The following is an 18,067-nucleotide window of genomic DNA, read 5'->3' on the forward strand; positions in this document are numbered from 1 at the left end:
GTGGCCTAGCGACTTGTCCTGCGCCTACCTTTTCCAGGCTAGGGCATACGCTTTCCCTAGCCTAGGTTAGGCAGGCTCTAGGATTCTATTTCTTTATAGTTTGGGACGGCACGGCCATGCCGTTCTCTTACTGTACTTACCCACCCTAGGCTGGAGAATGTATTCTTCCTATATCTGGGATGGTGCCCTTTAAGGTGTTGGGGAAGGCTCTCACTAACCCCCACACCCCTTCACAGGACCCTTTCCCCTCCCCCTCTGTCCTTTAGTGATGGCCTAGCCATCACACCCCTGTCCACCGTCCTACAACTCACTGAGTGCTGGCGAGTTGGGGGTCGGCCCGGTCTTTTCGCCTGCTAGACCAAGCCGTTTAGCTTCCCGCACATAGTTGAACTATGGGATGGCATAACGACAGGTCGGTCTGCCAGCGGGAGACCTCCCTGCTATCTTAGTGTTCTTCGGTCCTCCCTTGGATCGCCACCCGCAGCCCTGCTGACCGCCGGCTGAGTTGCAGCTGGATAGAAGCCTGATCATAATGTTCTTCCTTACATTTGAGCCCTCCTCGAGGAAGGCGAGGTTAGGGTAGTGAGCTGCTGCCCTTCCCTCTTCCTTCCTCTTTGCTTTCTCTCTCTCTCAATTAAGTGCTGGTCTACTGTCGCACAACTCTGCCGGCAACAGCCGACAGCACAGCCTAGGTTTCTTCTCAGTCTCAAAGATCGATGACAGGGTAGGAGTACCTTCAGCCGGTTGCCTGCCGGCTGCAAGCGGTCGCCAACATGTCGGCGATCTGCCATCAATATTTGAGGTCGTCTCCCTTTCCCCGCCACATAGACTGATGGCTGGAATGGGTTACCCTCAATCAGAGACCCGCCGCGCCCGGCGTACCTCTGATGCTCCGGCAGGCTGCCGGCTCCACCTAATTCATATTACGACAGTGGGCTGTCATCTTTCTCTAACCCTGCCGCCAGTGCGCCGGCAGTGTTTGTTGTATGGCTGTATACAGTAGCCAGTAAATCTGTGGTATAGTACATACCCTAGACAGAAAACTATGGTCTATAGTTATGCAATAGATAATTTTCTAGCATACTCTGTGCATCCATGCGCAGTCCCTTGGTGGGACCTATCTAAATTGGGTATAATTATTTCCCCTTTTCACTATGCTGAATGATCTCAGCTCTCTCCCTTTCACCACTACTAATACCCCATTGGAAGTACTAGCTATGCTACTCTATCCCTACGGGATAGTTTCCCCCATAGGGCTTACCTGAACGAAAGCCCTAGAGTTAGTAATGATGTAAGGTCATGGCAATTGGCTGGGCGGGATTCACAAGTATATGTCTTTCCTGCTTCATTTCCAGTTTACCTATCCTAAGCTTGCACTTGGAAAGGAATCTTATACTGTAATTGAAATTACATTAAGACTAATCTAGTATTACTTTAAGTCCATCATTATAGACTTCCACATACTCATGTACCCCTTTCTTCTTTACAGGAGGAGTACATCCAGTGTGAGAGCGCCTTCTGCAGCGTTCGGCGCCATGACTTCTACGGCCACCTGGTGTGCCAACCCCACGCCAGCTGCTCCGTCACCCAGGGATCTCTGAGGTACTGGGACCCGCAGGTTTGCACAGTCTGCAAGGGCCAGCTCAACGAGGCGTTCGAGGCTCCCCAGTCTGCGGAGTCAAGGGACATTGCTCGTGAGAAACTACACAAGTGGGTGCGTGTTTTTCAAAAGAACGCCACGGGGCCCTATCTCCCCAGCGAGAAGATGAGAGCTATGCTCTTTCTTAAGGCATCTGCGGATGCTCTCATCCCCAAACCTGAGATCCCCTGCGTCCAACTGATGGTCGACCCAGACGTTTTGGACGCACTTAAGGACATCCACCTCGACGATGATGAAGGGATGTCAGAGGTGTCGGATACCACCGAGAGGACCCAGATTGCCGAATGTCGAGAAGAGGAACCTACAGAGGCTCCTGACTCCGAAGAAGAAGGCACCCCTGTGCCCTCTATCGCTTAGGTAGTCATCTCGGAACCAGTCCCCTCTACATCGTCCACTCCCCATGCCCACAAGAGCGCTACAGGGCCTCGACCATCAAGGCCTTTGTACGCAGGGCCTTGTCTCACTGCTTGACATGGACTGACACCCACAAGGAGCTGGAAAGGGTCACACAGGTCCTTATCAACAACGGCTACAGCAACAAGCAAGTCCAGCGTGAAGTGAGGACAGTTATAGATAAGTGGTATGGGTCCCCTTTGGTGGAAGGGTCCGACAGCGCCAGCCAGGGGTCCGACAGAAATACAGATAGGTCCGACACCTCCACCAACGGATTTAGAGACATCAAACTTTACTACAAAGGCCTCATGCACGCCGAATATCAGCGGGATGAGAAGGCCATTAAAGACATCATCAATAACAACGTTTCACCCACTGATGAGACCACGAAAGTGAAACTCATCATCTACTACCAGACTGAAAAAACCCGCAACTTGATCATGAGGAACAATCCAGCGCCCCCTGAGAACGACCCTCTGAAGACAAATGTAGTCTACTCTTACCAATGCCCAGTCCGAGGATGCCCTGGCAAATACATAGGTATGACTACCATGAAACTTTCGAAGAGGATCTCGTGCCACGTTCAGCAAGGTGCTATCAGAAATCATGCTCTACAGCGACATAACTCCCAAATTAGCCGGGCAGACATCGTCGCCAATACCAAAATTATCGGCAGCGCCACGGACAGCAGGCGCTTACGAATTTTGGAAGCTTTGTTAATCCAGAACGAGAAACCAGCGTTGAATAAGACTCGAGAAATGTTCCTCCTACCATCCTGTCGACATACCAACGCTAGGAACCAAGAACAAGACCCCCAGAATGATGACAACACGATCCTGACACCCCTACAAATGGAGAAATTGTCTGGCCGAATGCTGATTTTGGCGGCGAACATGGCCCGGAATTTCAGCCTGCTGAGTGTAGAAATGGGCTGACTGACTTTGAGCCCGTCTCGGCGCGCGCCTCAGCCAATCAAGGAGCTCGGATACCTCTCTCAGCCCAGTCCACTGAGCGAGAGAGGAGCCTGCCTGACTTTTTGGCTGGCTCGGCGCGCGTCCTGACCAATCAGGATCCAGGATTCCTTCCTACCTCCCAGCCTGGGAGGCCGAGCCGAGCTCGTCGTACATCTGCCACCCGAACTTACAACCTCCGCTCGACCAATCAAAATTCGAGGCCCATATCTACGAACCAGAGCCGGGATATATAAGGACCCAGATCTAGCCAGAGCCTCACTTCTCGCCTGAAGACGGAGCAAGCTGTTCCGAAACGCGTCGCAACCCACTCCTGACTTTACCTGTTGTAATTTTCGAGTAATACTTGTACTTGTATTAATTACATCCAGCCTTAACCTGATTTGTATCCTTCACCCTGATGAGCTTCGCCAACTTGCTAGCTGAATGTAGCAATCCTGAAAAAAGAATTGTCCGAAGAATCGAGAAATTGGACAAGAAATTAAATTATAATAATAATAATAATAATAACAATAATAACAATACAAAGCCTTTAGGTTGAGGTACGAGATATTTAAAGTGATTCTAATTCTCATTCATAATGTTAACACAATAGATTCTTAAATAGTAGTACAGAACTACAAAAGATTTGTTCTGATTTCAGCAGGACTAATTACTGGCAAATTGATGATCTTTTTGGAGGAGGAGGAGAGATAATCAGAAGCTAGTCACCAGAATCTTGATTTAGCAAACCATTACTGTTGTTTCAAGGATTCAAGAAACAGATTTCGTAGTTGTCGAGTTTCTTCATCATCTTCATTAGTTTTCATTTAGTGGTGCAGGCTGATCATGGCTTTTGGAGGGTCATAGCTTCCTCTACGAGTTTTTTACATGGCCTTTAGAGTTAGTTTTGCAGTAAGAAGTCCTATCAGACTTTGTTGCTTAAGAGCTGATCGATGGTCATCTTTTATCAGTTGTAAATGGCTGAACATCCTCTCAACCGATGCATTAGAATACGGAAATGATAAAAGAATGCTAATGAACTTTCTTAACTCCTAGTATGTATGAGATCCTGTGACATTTTTTTCATTAAATATGACATGCCAGTAATCCATGAAGTTCATATTGGCACCAAGGTTAGGATGGCTTGCTGTCGCCATTCCAAATCAAGTTCCTGGGGATAAATGTCCTCACTCAGATATGGGAATCTTGTCACTATGGATGTTAAACTCGGTACAGTCAAATTGTAAGCAACTTCAGGGTACAAGCAGGATAAAAAGTCAAAATATTCAACTTTGTCAAATCTCCTTGAATTTGTTTAACACATTCGACAAGAAAATTGTAAAACAACGCAACCATATTGTGATCATCATCATCTCCCATTTCTGTTGCTATACTCTGAATTGTAGCAATGCCTTTAGGACAAGATAAACCTTCTTTAAGGGTACATGGTACTTTTCATTACTTGGATCAATATTCTTAATATCTGTACCATAGCTAAGTTCCATAAAATCGGAACACTTATTCATAATGAGAGTAGTTAGTTCTTTTTTAAGTTGATGCAACAGAGGCATTTCACTGAAATAACAAATTGAATGCTGCAAGCCTTCCGAGGTTGAACAATAAAAACTCTAAATAAGCTACAGTGAATTTATTCAAGCTTTTCAAAATACTATCATTGGTGTGCGTGGGGTCTTCGAATCCTACTTGAGTGAAATAAAGTTTCAACGGTTCATATTGCTCTAAAATGCGATCCACACATATTTTCAAAGATAACCATCTTGTTCTACCTACTCTCAAAATTTTATGTTTTTCAACCTGGAAAAAATCTTTAAATTCTCGAAAGGCTTCTATTCTCTGAGATGACATGTGGAAGTGAGAATAAATATTCCTACAAAGGTCCTCCAAAGATTTTGGTAATTTCTGTGAAGCATAAGATGAACATAAATATATCAGATGACATGAACATTCAACAGGTAAAATCCAAGGATAGTCTTTGATGAATAATTGAGAAACAGAATGATGTTTACCAAACATGACATTACATGTATCAGCACAAAATCCTATCATATTTGTCATTGTGATGTTTCAGGATGTCATGCACTCCTTAATTTTACCAAAGATAGTATCAGCTTTACCTTTGGACAATTCAATCAGGTCTACAAAAACACATTTCATTTCAAAAGAATTTGCATCAAAAAAAGTTCCCAATATTGCTGATTGTGATGTAGTTGACTTGTCAGTTGTTTCATCTATGACAATTGTAAACCTATGTTGCTGAAATTTCTCTGTATTTTCTCTCAAAAAGTGAAAACCAAGCACTTGTCTGATGATATTGGTAGCTTTTTGCTTTCCTAACGTTACCTTTTTCAAAACTTCATCTGCTGGAAACAAATCTCGAAGGAAAGGTAGGAAATTTTCACACATGCTGATTGCCAAATTATATTCAGCAATGAAGCTACATATCTTAATTTCCATTTTTGCTGCTGCATCCATTGATGAACCCATATAACCACTGATGCTGGGCTGAGACTTTGCCAACCTTGCACTTCTTTTCGCATTATCATTATGGGTCTTGGTTTCACTATGACGAATTAATGAAGTTTTAGCACACGAAAGTTTAACACTGCATATTTCACAAAAGGGAACATGTTTTCCCACCACTGTCTTTTTTTAACCATGGTTTAAAAGCAGGACTCGTCAACCAAGTGTCCAAAAACTTTTGTTCGAATTTCCTTTTCTTTTTAATGGCTTTCACGTTTCCTTGTTTTTCTTTGTCTGTAATATAATCACTCTCACTACTACTAGACTGTTTTGTTGCCATCTGAAAGAAAGATCGTGAAAAAAGGTAAATTCTCCATCCCATTATCAGGCAATGTCATTTTCACTTTGATCATGGCAACACTTATCAACAATAAAGTTGATTATGTAGTTGATCCCATGGATCAACAGCCAAAAAATTTGAATTTCATTGTTAGTAAGCATGGCCATTTCATTGTGTTCATGAATCACCTAAAACGGGCTTGAGAATTTACCTTCAGTAATAAGAGTTCACTTTTGGAAAGAGGCAAAGACAAAGACACAGAGACACTGTCACTGAGAGTATGCGTAATGAAACTTAGACAGTCTTCCAACTTCCGTGGGACAGCAGGGATGTCTACACCCTCCCACCATTCTGCCCAATGAGGAATTCCTCATCAGGGTAAGAGCCGCAACCTACCTGTCCATGGCGTGAATGTCCCTGTTATAGCTAAATGCAGAATGGTACCCTGATCTTGTTTTGCTGCTGACAGAGGTTCCGAGGGAGCTTCCTTTCTCCCCACGACTTTGTACATCAACCACGTGCTTAGATTTACAATCAAACAGTGAGATCCCTTTGAGTTCTTGCCTGGAGAGTATCCAGCATCTTCTAACTGAGAGAGGGTTTTCACAACTGAAAGCAAAACAAATGTCTGGTTACCTCGTGAGGTTCTTGTCCTCTGTCTACCAGGCAAATTAGGCCATCTTGTGTGGTCAGCATTGTGAAATAGTGGTCTTTTTACTTGGAACCACACTACCCCTTTAGCAGAATTCTTACCTTTTTTCTTCGAGGAAAAATTCTACTCAGTCTCAGCAGTAAAAGCTATCCTTCAGCCTCATGCCATATCTTTAGACTGAATGGGGGTGTTGTTTCCTCCTTGTGAATGGTGTCTGTGCTCATGCAGAGTCTGAATAGGCTTGCTCTTAGTCGGAAATAAGACACATTGGAACATTCTGTTCCCAGAAAGGAGTACTTATGAGTTGTTCGGGCTTCAAACCGTGATCTGACTCTGGAAATGGTTCTTGCTTCAACCTGCGTTAAACCGTAGCGAGTCGTATGTTCTCCCCTATGGCATTGCCCAGTCTAAGGTATGGGCCCAAGTTTCGGTCAGTTTCATGCTTGAGTTCGTTGCTAGACTCAAATTCAGAATCAACAGTCCTGGTTATTTGCTTTTTTGTGTAGTGCGAGAGAGGTAAGACGCTATTTAGACAAACTCAAATATCTTTCCTATATATCAAGCATTTACGTGTCAGCACGGGCAGATTAATAAAAAAACTTTACTGTGGTGCAATTACAGTAATCCTGCATATATTGCGGTTAATGGGGACCAGAACCGACTGCGATAGGTGAAAACCCGCGCAGTATGTTCCCTCCCTATTTTTTTAATACGTTAATTTTTTTTGTGTAATGTACATGTATATGTAACAATAAGTGTATATTAACTCTATAAATGCATATGTTATCATTAGAACATTAAAGAATCATGTAAATAAATATTGATAATATAAATTATACACTATACATAAAATAAAGTACTGTATTGTATAAATACTGTAATAAAAATACAGTATTTAATACATTACATATACTGTATGTACATTTACATTTATACAAAAATAATGTATAAATAATATAAATAGAGTGTAAGTATACGTGTACATACATATGTAGATATAAATAGTGTACGCGTATATAGAAATGTTTTTAAAACTTTTATTCTTATACATAACTCACCTTTAACAATGACGATAATCTTGATAAATTACGATGAAACACCTGTGCAGTATGATGGAGGTGAAGAAGATGAAGATGATTTACTGCACAGATTAATGAGAGCTTTACTGCTCCTCAGGTGAAGCCTCATTGTCAGTTGATAGAGGTGGTGGATCGTCGATGACAACTTTCGATAGAGCTGGAGAAACTGCAGGAGGCGGCATAGGGGCTTGGTGGGCCGGAGAGGCAGCGGGAGGAGTATCTGATGCTTCTGCAGAAGGTTTTCGGCGCACTAGGAACATCGTGCTGGGAAGTTGTTGATGTTTTTTCATCTGAGCAAAGATGCTCTTGTATAATGCCATTACACCGTCAATACGGTTACTAATTCTATGGCTCTGTCCATATTATTGTCGATTTCCTGCGCCCTTTGTTACATAGTCCGTGCCATGTTGCAGAGCTCTTGCAGGTTGTCCAAGGTAAGGCAACGATCTTCAGCTTCGTCATCACCGACGTCGGCTGCCTCTTCTTCCTCACTCGCTGATCTTGTCATTTCAACAAGGTCCTCGTCGGTTAAGGGCTCCGAGTGGCACTCGATCAGTGAGTTATGTCTTCCAGCATCATATCAGAGAAACCTTCGTTGACTACTAACTGTGCCAGCCTCACAGCCTTCTCTACAGCAGAGTGGTGAACTTCGTCTGGCATAAATCCCTTATAGTCATGAACAACGTCTGGGAACAATTTTCACCAACTTGCATTCAGTGTTTGCTCTTTCATCACATTAAGAGCTCTCTGAATGTTGGTCAGGCACGTCACAATGTTGTATTCCCTCCAACATCTCTTGAGGCTGAAGTCCTCATCGCCTTTGTCGATGCAGGAGATGAGGCCCACCATCGTGGACCTCATGTAGAGGGCCTTGAAGGCCTGAATGACCCCCTGATCCATTGGTTGTATGAGGAAAGGGAAGGGGGGGGCAGGAACTCCACTTGGACCCCGTCATATTGGAGATCCATTGCATGTCCTCCTGCACAGTCCATCAAGAGGAGGACCTTAAAGGGCAGCCCATTCTCCGCGACGTACAGCTTCACCTGCGGGATAAAGCAGTTTACGAACCAGTCGAGTGTGAGGGCTTTGGTTATCCATGCCTTTATATTACTCATTCATTAGATGGGCAGCAAGGCTTTGTTTTTGCTTTTCAAATCCCGAGGATTCAAGGACTTGTAAATTAAGCCGGGCTTGAGCATGAAGCCCGCGTCATTCCAGCACAGAGGAGAATGACGCAATCTTTGTGGGCCTTGAACCCTGGCTTCTTCACTTCTTTCTTGTAAAGGAACGTCCTGGACGGCATCCTCTTCCAGAAGAGGCCAGTCTCATCCATATTGAACACCTGCTCTGGGAGATAGCCACCTTCTTTAATTAATTTCGGGAACTCTTCCTCGACGTAACGAAGAGCTAGCTCTTGGTCTGCCGAGGCGGCCTCCCCATACAAAGGAACGCTGCGAAGGCCAAACCTCCTCTTGAATTTCTCGAACCAGCCCTTGCTGGCAACAAAACCACTTTTTTCTCGTGGGGCAGGGTCATCATCTTTGTCGTCATCATCACCTTCGTCGTCTTCGTTCTATTTTCCTTCAGGAAAGAGGCTATCTTACAGGGTTTTGGCTTTGGTTTGAATCATGTTGGTATCGAGACTAACCTTCTTTTCCCGACAGTCCGATATCCACATTGATAATGCATTTTCCATTTGCACAATCGTTTTATTTCGAGGAGTTACAACGCGCTTAAGTGTCCTTGGAGAACGTCATAGTGGCAGTATTACGGATTTTCATTTTTTTTTTTTTTTTTTTTTTTTTTTTTTTTTTTTTATGTAGCGAACTGTCGATTTATTCACTCCGTAAATGCGGGTAACAGACCTATAGTTACTGCTTGCCTTAAGCATGTCCAATAATTTCACTTTCTTGTTCACTGTCATCATTTTTCTCTTTTTGGGTTCACTAGAGAAGATGTTTAGGAGACATTTTCAAGGGTGTCACAAGCACTATTTTGCACTAAAAAAGCACAAGAAAGCAGCTAAAAGTTCCACGCGCTAAGACTAAGCAACACGAGCGAGAGAGAGAACAATTGAATGCGGTCTCCCTTCGTGGGGCGCACGGTAGGTAGAGATGCTGGGTAAGGCGTCTTGGCGGCTCGGCTCGGCCATTCAGCTTGCGAGATTCTGGAACCAAGATTTCCAGCGAATCAGAGAGGTGAAATTTGAGTTGCACACCAGCTCCATGTTGATACCTGATGTTCTAATGTACTCTCCCTTCCTTCTGCTAGCGCCCGCATAACTTTCGCACCATTTTTTCTAATTTTTCATGAATATTTTTGAAAATCCGCGAGGATTGAGTCACAAAATGGCGAGGGATTACTGTACTTCTGATGTGGGTATGGAAGGGTCAACATACCTTTACTACCCACTACCTGCAAAATGTACACAGGACCATATTTTGATATGCCCTGTTGTAACTGCACAATGAGTTGATTAGCTACCTTAGCTTACCTCAAGAATATTAGCAGTCATTCAAGTACAAAGGTCATGAATTTAGTCTGGATGAATGAAAAGGAATCGACTAGCTTTATTCTTTTCTTCAATCTTCCCCTCCCTTGGGGCACCACATCCAAGGACCCTTTCAGATGGATCTCTTTGACTGCAGGTATACCCCATGTTGCTTGTAGATTGGGTATATGTTTTTACATTCCCGTTACATTCCCAATCTCCTTACGAGGTGGAGTTGGGACATCTAGTCCTGTTTGTATAGATTCACAAACCTGTTAATTATACATAGATCTTGTCAATCACAGGCCACGGGCCATTAACCCACTGGTATTGTCAAGCCATTGGTTTACAAGGTGTCAGGATGCTCATCCCTTGCATCATCATGCTCAGATGCAGCAATCTCTGGTCGAATGTTTGTCATTTGAAGAGACTTCCACCGACTTAAGAGGTGAGTCGCCATGATAAGAGAGAATTGTTTGTATTCATGTAGGAGCAAATGACGAATTTGGAAGTAATACATATTTTTCCTAAGTATACAAACCTAAGATCTTTACACATACTTTATTCAGCATCACTTACCCCTTGAGAAAGTCCCATCTGTTATCAAATTGAAAAAGGTATGATTGCGGGGTCGTTAGTTACTTCCGCCGTCCTCTTTTGATAACAACCAGAATGGTTTATGACCCCTCGTTAAAAGTTTGATAGCTGTTTGCAAGCTTGCGCTAACATCTATTTCCATTGTAAAGAACTCAGGTTTTTATAGTTAGAAAAAATATGAATTGCTTCTAAATTTGTCATTCGTATTTCAGGTGGGTGAAACTTTCAAGGTACCTTCAAGTTGCCCAGCAGTCACGGTTGATGGTTACGTGGACCCATCTGGTGGGAATCGGTTTTGCTTAGGAGCTTTGAGTAACGTTCATAGAACAGAGCAGAGTGACCGAGCAAGGTAATTTACTCCAGATCTTTTATACAATAGTTTTTCCATGAAACAAGGGAAAATGAAAATGAATTGTACAAGTGTATAATAGATTTTAGGATTTGGAATGAATTTTGAACACATCGTCTAGAGCAACGATGATGGTTTTTATTTATTTATTGATTTATCGATTCTTCAAGATGTATGATTTTTTATACCTAACTTTAGAGAAATAATGTACATTGCTAAAATCAGTCTTTCTCTAACCAGACTTCACATAGGTAAAGGGGTTCAGCTTGATTTACGAGGAGAAGGGGATGTGTGGCTGCGGTGTCTTAGCGACCACAGTGTCTTCGTTCAAAGTTACTACCTTGATCGTGAGGCTGGTCGCTCACCTGGTGATGCTGTGCACAAGATATATCCATCTGCATGTATTAAGGTTAGTTCTATATTAGTTGAATTTTTCATTAACAGGTATAGTGCTATTGTTTTTTAAGATCATTGGAAAATGTGAATTATGGCTTATTTAGGATTTTAAATAATATCCATCCTTTTTAAGACATTTAATCAGTATCGTACTGTTTGTTAGCTTATTGCTGATACTTATATAATGTACACACACAGTTTCAACCTTTTAAGCCTTGTGAACCCCATACACTGACATTTATAGGGGAACCCTTAGTAGGAGATTAGATCTCAATACAGTTATATACCTCTTGATATGTAGTTTCTGTAATTCGTGATAAGAAAAGATTCAAAGATTTTTTCACCTCCTTAAGAGAAACCCCTGATGATACGAAACGAGATTCACCCTACGCCGAAAAATAATTTTAAAATATGCACTCAGCAAAACTGTAAACTTTTATCATCCCACTCTCCCATTGGTTATCTCCCTACCTTGATGCTAGTTACACCTTACTATCCTGCTCTCTTGTTTTATATTATTAAGTACATTTTTAAGTTAAAAATCACAATGAACAGTACTGCATTGTGTATGTACAATATATACTTACGCACAATGCTACTACGTATATCAAGACATTAGCGATATACTGTATTTTTCTTTTATTTTGGTAAATGACAGATCGTTACAGTCTTCTGTTTAATATCATGATCATTTATTTACGTTTAATTTTATATCAATAAGTACATTATTTAAATTAAGTAAAACACAATGAACAGAATTGTATTGTATGTATATACGCATAATGCTACTATGCATGTCAAACACATTAGCGATATATATTTCTTACATTTCGGTAAATAGATAACATCGTAACATTTATCCTTTTAATTTCATGATTATTTACATTTAATTTCATATCAATAAGTACATTTTTAAACTAAAAAAACTCAATGAACAGAACTGTACATACAGCGCTGTTAAATACATTACATTTCACTATAAATACTAGGTAAAGCAAACCATAAAATAGTGTACTGTGAATTTCATTGTATACTATGACATCAGAAATAGATCGCATCGGAATTGATGTGATCCATTTCGGATATCACTGTGTACATAACCGAAATATTTGGTAGTAAATTTTTACCGTCATGTACTGCTGGGTAATTTATACATTATAACACATTGAATAAATTTGATTTAGAATATGGAATGGTTTACTTTACTGTACATAAGAAAAGGCTATCACGGTAAAAGATTGCATAGCCATACACCTACATATGTCCGGGGTCTCTCTCTCTCTCTCTCTCTCTCTCTTTAATGAAATCTTTGTTTCTTTTGCAAAGTTTCTCTTGAATGCTCACTGACAAAGCTGTAATGAATAATTTCCTAAGCTTTATAATCCAGCATTACAGAAGTAAAAACTTTAAAACATCGTGCATCAGCAACAGGAATGAAACTCCGGTTAATGTTATGGGAATCAACTCGCAGTACACGTAAATAAAATATGAGAAAAGCATTTTGAATAAAGCTGTTGAAATTAGTATGCTATTTGGAAATTGATAGATCAAATAATAATGGTTTCTTTTATTAAATATGAGAAATATCCTTTGGTAGAAGGCCTTGATAATAAGGGAGTTATTTGATCCTTAACTTGAGGTTGACGACGGTGTACGCGGGTTTGATCAGCTTATTTGAATATGATCAATGAATATAATTTGCTATGCATTTAATTATAAATGATACTAAAATGTGAATATTACATGAATTGTTATTAGATACAGTTAAGTGAAACCCCTGTTTAATCAAAATCCGGTTTATTTGAAATATAGCTGTAGTTTTTTACAACAGTAAATGGATATACCTCTGTACAGAGAGCTAGGACCAGCTAGCTGTAGAGATAGGTAGTAGTGCGTAGCACTCCCTGTGTTAAGGAGCAGGGGCTATTTGAAATAATTGCACAGCTTGAATTTTATGATTTTATGAGAATTTTTTATTTAATAGGTATTGCATTCTTCTTAGCCGTGAGAAAAAAAAACGCAAAAAAGAACCCGCCATAAAAGAGGGCCAACTTTAGGTTACTTATTGAAGTACCACCAATGAGTATTATTGTATTACTGAACAAGAAAAATAGCCACGGTTGAAAATGAGCGTCAGTTGAAGAAAACGGTTTAGTTAGCTTGATAGAAAATGTACGTCTCCACTGTAAGGGTAACTTTAATAAAGTACACTTTGTAATTGGGCGATTAGTGAGAGAATTTGGAAAGATATGTGAGAGAAGGAAGTGAGAGTTAATGTGGGTAAGAGTAAGGTTATGAGATTTACGAGAAGGGAAGGTGGTGCGAGATTGAATGTCATGTTGAATGGAGAGTTACTTGAGGAAGTAGATAAGTTTAAGTACTTGAGGTCTGTTGTGGAAGCAGATGTATGTCAGAGAGTGAATGAAGGATGCAAAGTGTTGGGGGCAGTGAAGGGAGTGGCAAAGAATAGAGGGTTAGGCATGAATATAAAGAGTTATGTATAAGAAATTGATTGTACCAACTGTGATGTATGGATCGGAGTTGTGGGGAATGAAAGTGACGAAGAGACAGAAATTTGAATGTGTTAGAGATGAAGTGTTTAAGTAGTATGGCTGGTGTATCTCGAGTGGATAGGGTTAGGAACGAAGTAGAGAGGGTGAGAACGGGTGTAAGAAATGATTTAGCAGCTAGAGTGGATATGAATGTGTTGAGGTGGTTTGGCCATGTTGAGAGAATGGAAAATGGCTGTCTGCTAAAGAAGGTGAGATATGCGAGAGTTTATGGGAGAAGTACAAGAGGAAGGCCAAGGTTTGGGTGGATGGGTGGAGTGAAGAAAACTCTGGGTGATAGGAGGATAGATGTGAGAGAGGCAAGAGAGCTTGCTAGAAATAGGAATGAATGGCGAGCGATTTTGACGCAGTTCCGGTAGGCCTTGCTGCTTCCTCCAGTCACCTTGGATGACTGCGGAGGTAGCAGCAGTTGGGGATTCAGCGTTATGAAGCTTCATCTGTGGTGGATAACAGGGGAGGGTGGGCTATGGCATCCTAGCAGTACCAGCCAAACTCGGTTGAGTCCCTCGTCAGGCTGGGAAGAGCGTAGAGAGAAAAGGTCCCCTTTTTTTTTTTTATTTGTTTGATGTCGGCTACCCCCAAAATTAGGGAAAGTGCCTTGGTATATAGATATTGATAGGTGTACAGTTCTGTATATTTTGTATATGTACAGTATTGTATTCTACAGTACTGTGCATATTGTGTAATTTTCTATTTATTATTTTATCATGTTCTAATAACTACTTCAATTACAGATATTAACAGTTGGGTTAGGTATAATGAGTATTTCATGTGTATATGCCTGTATTTCATTGTGGTTATAGCATTATTATAAAATTTAATCATGTGTTTTTGTACGGCTTGGAACAGATTAGATGATTTACATGTAATTCTGTCATCATTATACGAAAAAATCATGATATGAAAGCCACTCTGGAATTAATTAATTTAGTATATGGAGGTATTACTGTTTAGTCAATTTACACTTACAAGTCAAGTGTAAAAGGTTTTCTTTTCACCGAAAGTGGAGTTAATCTTCAAATTGTTTTCATTGTACAAACATGATTCAATTCTTTTTTAAATTATGTATATTAATGAAATGGAAAATAAAGTAAACTTCACTTTTAGGAAAACAAGATATTAAGCTTTCAAAATGATAAACTGTTATTTAGCAATTGAAAAATTGTTACAAGTAACATGGTCATATAAAAATCTTCCCACATTAGATTTGGTTTATAGTCTGTTAACCTTTTCATTATTTGCAAATGGTATTTGTTTAACTTGATGTGATACTTAATGCTGACAGCTAGTAATTATGTTAGCTCTGCATTATACAGTAATGCTGCACATCACAAAATTATTTGGTTCCGTAGTGGCCTTCATACTATCATACTATGATTTTTTTCATGTCTCTTTTTACACATAAATAGCTTAATTTGTTCCAAGCCCTACAAAAACACCACATTAAATGTTATAAGAAGGCTAAACTCACTTGACTCAATGAAATACAGTACTTCACAATAATTTGGATCATTTAGTAATAACCTAACATTTAGTAACCTGTAAAAAAAAATGTATAATTAGAGCAAACAGTAAAAATATAGTAACAAAAATGTGGAACAATACCTTTGGAGTGAGATGATGTCCGAGAGTGAAGTAGCGGGGCGGTAGAAGAGGATGACAAATGGTAGGAAACATTAACGAGTGGCAGAAAACATAAACACTCAACTTTATAAAACTTTTTCAAATGGCAGAACACATTAAACACCTAATTTTAGGAAACACAATTACAAATGGGAGAAAATATTAACACAACTGGACAATAAACTTTTTTTTTTTTTTTTTTTTTTTTTCTTAGTTACATATTTTCCTAATCACTGCTACTTTTATCTCTTTTTGTACTGTAGTTCACTTTGAGCTTCCTCTTGGCCTACCAGTACCGAAGGCCTTTATTAAAAAACTATCCAAGGAAGCTTATGTTTCTCCCTAAAATTTTCCTGAAATGACTTAGGGTTGTTCCTAATGTAGACGGATTTCGGCCATACTCATTCTCGGTCGCACTTAACCACATGCGACCCTTGTATTTCTTGATTATTTACATCTTTGTCTACACAGAAAGTATCAGCCTCTTTTTTTCCCTGTACATCAGAAACTTTCTTCGGACCCTTGGCTAATACAGTAAAATAACATCGCAGCATGATACACTACAATAGTCATGAAAGTGAAATCACATGTACACAGTCAATGCATATGATAGCGAGAAACAAAATGGCTGAGGAATGCCAATGCGTACATGGAGGATGGGATACAGTGCAGTAGTTGCTGACCAATAGGAGAGCAGGATCTTATGGTTGTAACTAGCATCTAAGCAGGGAGATAACCAATGGGAGCACGGGAGATTGGTGTCGAGTTCACGGGCTGGCCTGGCACGAATTTTAAAATCAGTCTTAGAGACGGTAGGGCTCTTGTACCGTACCTCCTCTCGTTCCACGAAACATTTTTTGCATTGTGAGTCGTAAGATTTTTCGCATCTCATTTTGCAGCGTAAAAATTTCATAAGCAGATTCTTTCGTGTCAAGAGGTATGACTGTATAAAGTCTCTTGTGGTACCATCAGACAATAGATAAATAATGAGCTCCTCAAAGTATTCCAACTGATAAGTTTCTGGGAGCCTTGTGTCAGTATCCTCAATGAAATGGTTTTCTATCAACTGGTAAGAAGCTTCCTGTTCCTCAGTTACGTCAAGGAAATAGCTGACAAATTTCAACAACTACTTTGAAATTTAGTTACCTGTGCTTTGGCTACATTGAAACTAATATCTCTTTTGAACGAATGCTTTTATATTTTCAAACATATCAGTGATTCCGTACTAAGTATGAACACACAATTTGAACTTTCTTTTGAAAGCCTCAACTTTTTGGTACAAAGATTTTTTTCTGTTCAGCTTATTTGCTGTGCTGAATATGTTTGCTAGGTAGCTCAGCTGAAGGATATCATCATTAAAGAAATCTTCAAGGTCAGACTTTACTCAGAAGAATGAATACTGCTTCTCCTAAAGGCTGAATAAAAGTATGAGATCCACCCATGGTACAACCATTTCACCCCTGTTTGGATAAGTAGAGATAATGTAGAAGGATTAAAAGACTTAGTCACTAATAAAAATTAAAATATCAAATGCAGAATGCAGCAAACAACCTGGAATTTGTAGCCCTTGCTATAACAAAGTTTATAATTTCTACAGAAGTGTTCATAATTTTGCAAAACCCAGACTCTATTTCCTTTGCAGACAGCATTTCTGTGCATAAAAAAGTAAGTTGCAATGTCACTAAGAACAACTTCTAATATTTAGGTAATGACTCCTTTACAGTATGCCTGCCAGTCGTGTTGCAGCTCCTCCAGTACTGTATATATTGTTGTAATTAGTCCAACTGATTCTCTTATTATTCATACAGTTATCCAGAGTTTGAAACCCATTCATTACTGCAGTTGTTCTCATCTCATTGCAAAACAAGAACTCCTCTCAATTCATTCTCCCTCATGAAGCTCAAAAATGCCAGTAATGTAACATTTTGGATACATTTGTTGATACATCCAGCTGGATGGCAGTCATTGTCATGGAGACATGCAATGCATTGCTTCAATAGGTCGTCATACATTGATGAGATGTTGCATTTCGCATTGGCATTTGATTATAGATTTTTTTAATGCCCATGTCATTTGATATTTAAATTTTTGTTAGTGCCTTAGTCTTTTAATCCTTCTACATTATCCTGACAATTTCAATTACATTTTCTGTTGGCCAATTTTCTGAGCCCCAGTGAATGAGATCCTAGCGTTTTTCTATCCACAATAGTAATTGAGCCATGACATGATTAACTGTAGTGTATGAATCCCCCATTCTGTGGACCCCTTGATAGTATTCTGTGGCCCCTAGCCTGGACCCATGGTTGAGAAACTGTGACAGTGTACAGTATTTAGTAACCAGTATCTTGTTATAATAAAGTAATGAGATTCCTTATGATTTTGAGGGTATTTTTGATTGGCAATAGCTACCATTTAAGAAATTTTTCCTGGAGTCCTAAAAGATTATTTTTAGCTTGCATTTTGGACAGAAAAAACAACTGAGC

At 40.1% G+C, this 18,067-nt stretch overlaps 1 protein-coding gene across 1 annotated transcript in view; it reads left to right on the forward strand.

Annotated features, from left to right (window-relative positions):
- Positions 1–18,067, forward strand: part of Med (Smad/Smad4 homolog Medea) — a 221,038-nt gene that overhangs the window by 187,864 nt on the left and 15,107 nt on the right. The window contains 2 exon segments of the mRNA XM_068389895.1: positions 10,859–10,995; positions 11,236–11,404. Of these exon segments, the coding sequence (XP_068245996.1) occupies positions 10,859–10,995; positions 11,236–11,404 (306 nt within the window).

The sequence above is a fragment of the Palaemon carinicauda genome, chromosome 16 (genome assembly GCF_036898095.1).
Source record: "Palaemon carinicauda isolate YSFRI2023 chromosome 16, ASM3689809v2, whole genome shotgun sequence".
In the NCBI taxonomy this organism is placed as follows: Eukaryota; Metazoa; Arthropoda; class Malacostraca; order Decapoda; family Palaemonidae; genus Palaemon; species Palaemon carinicauda.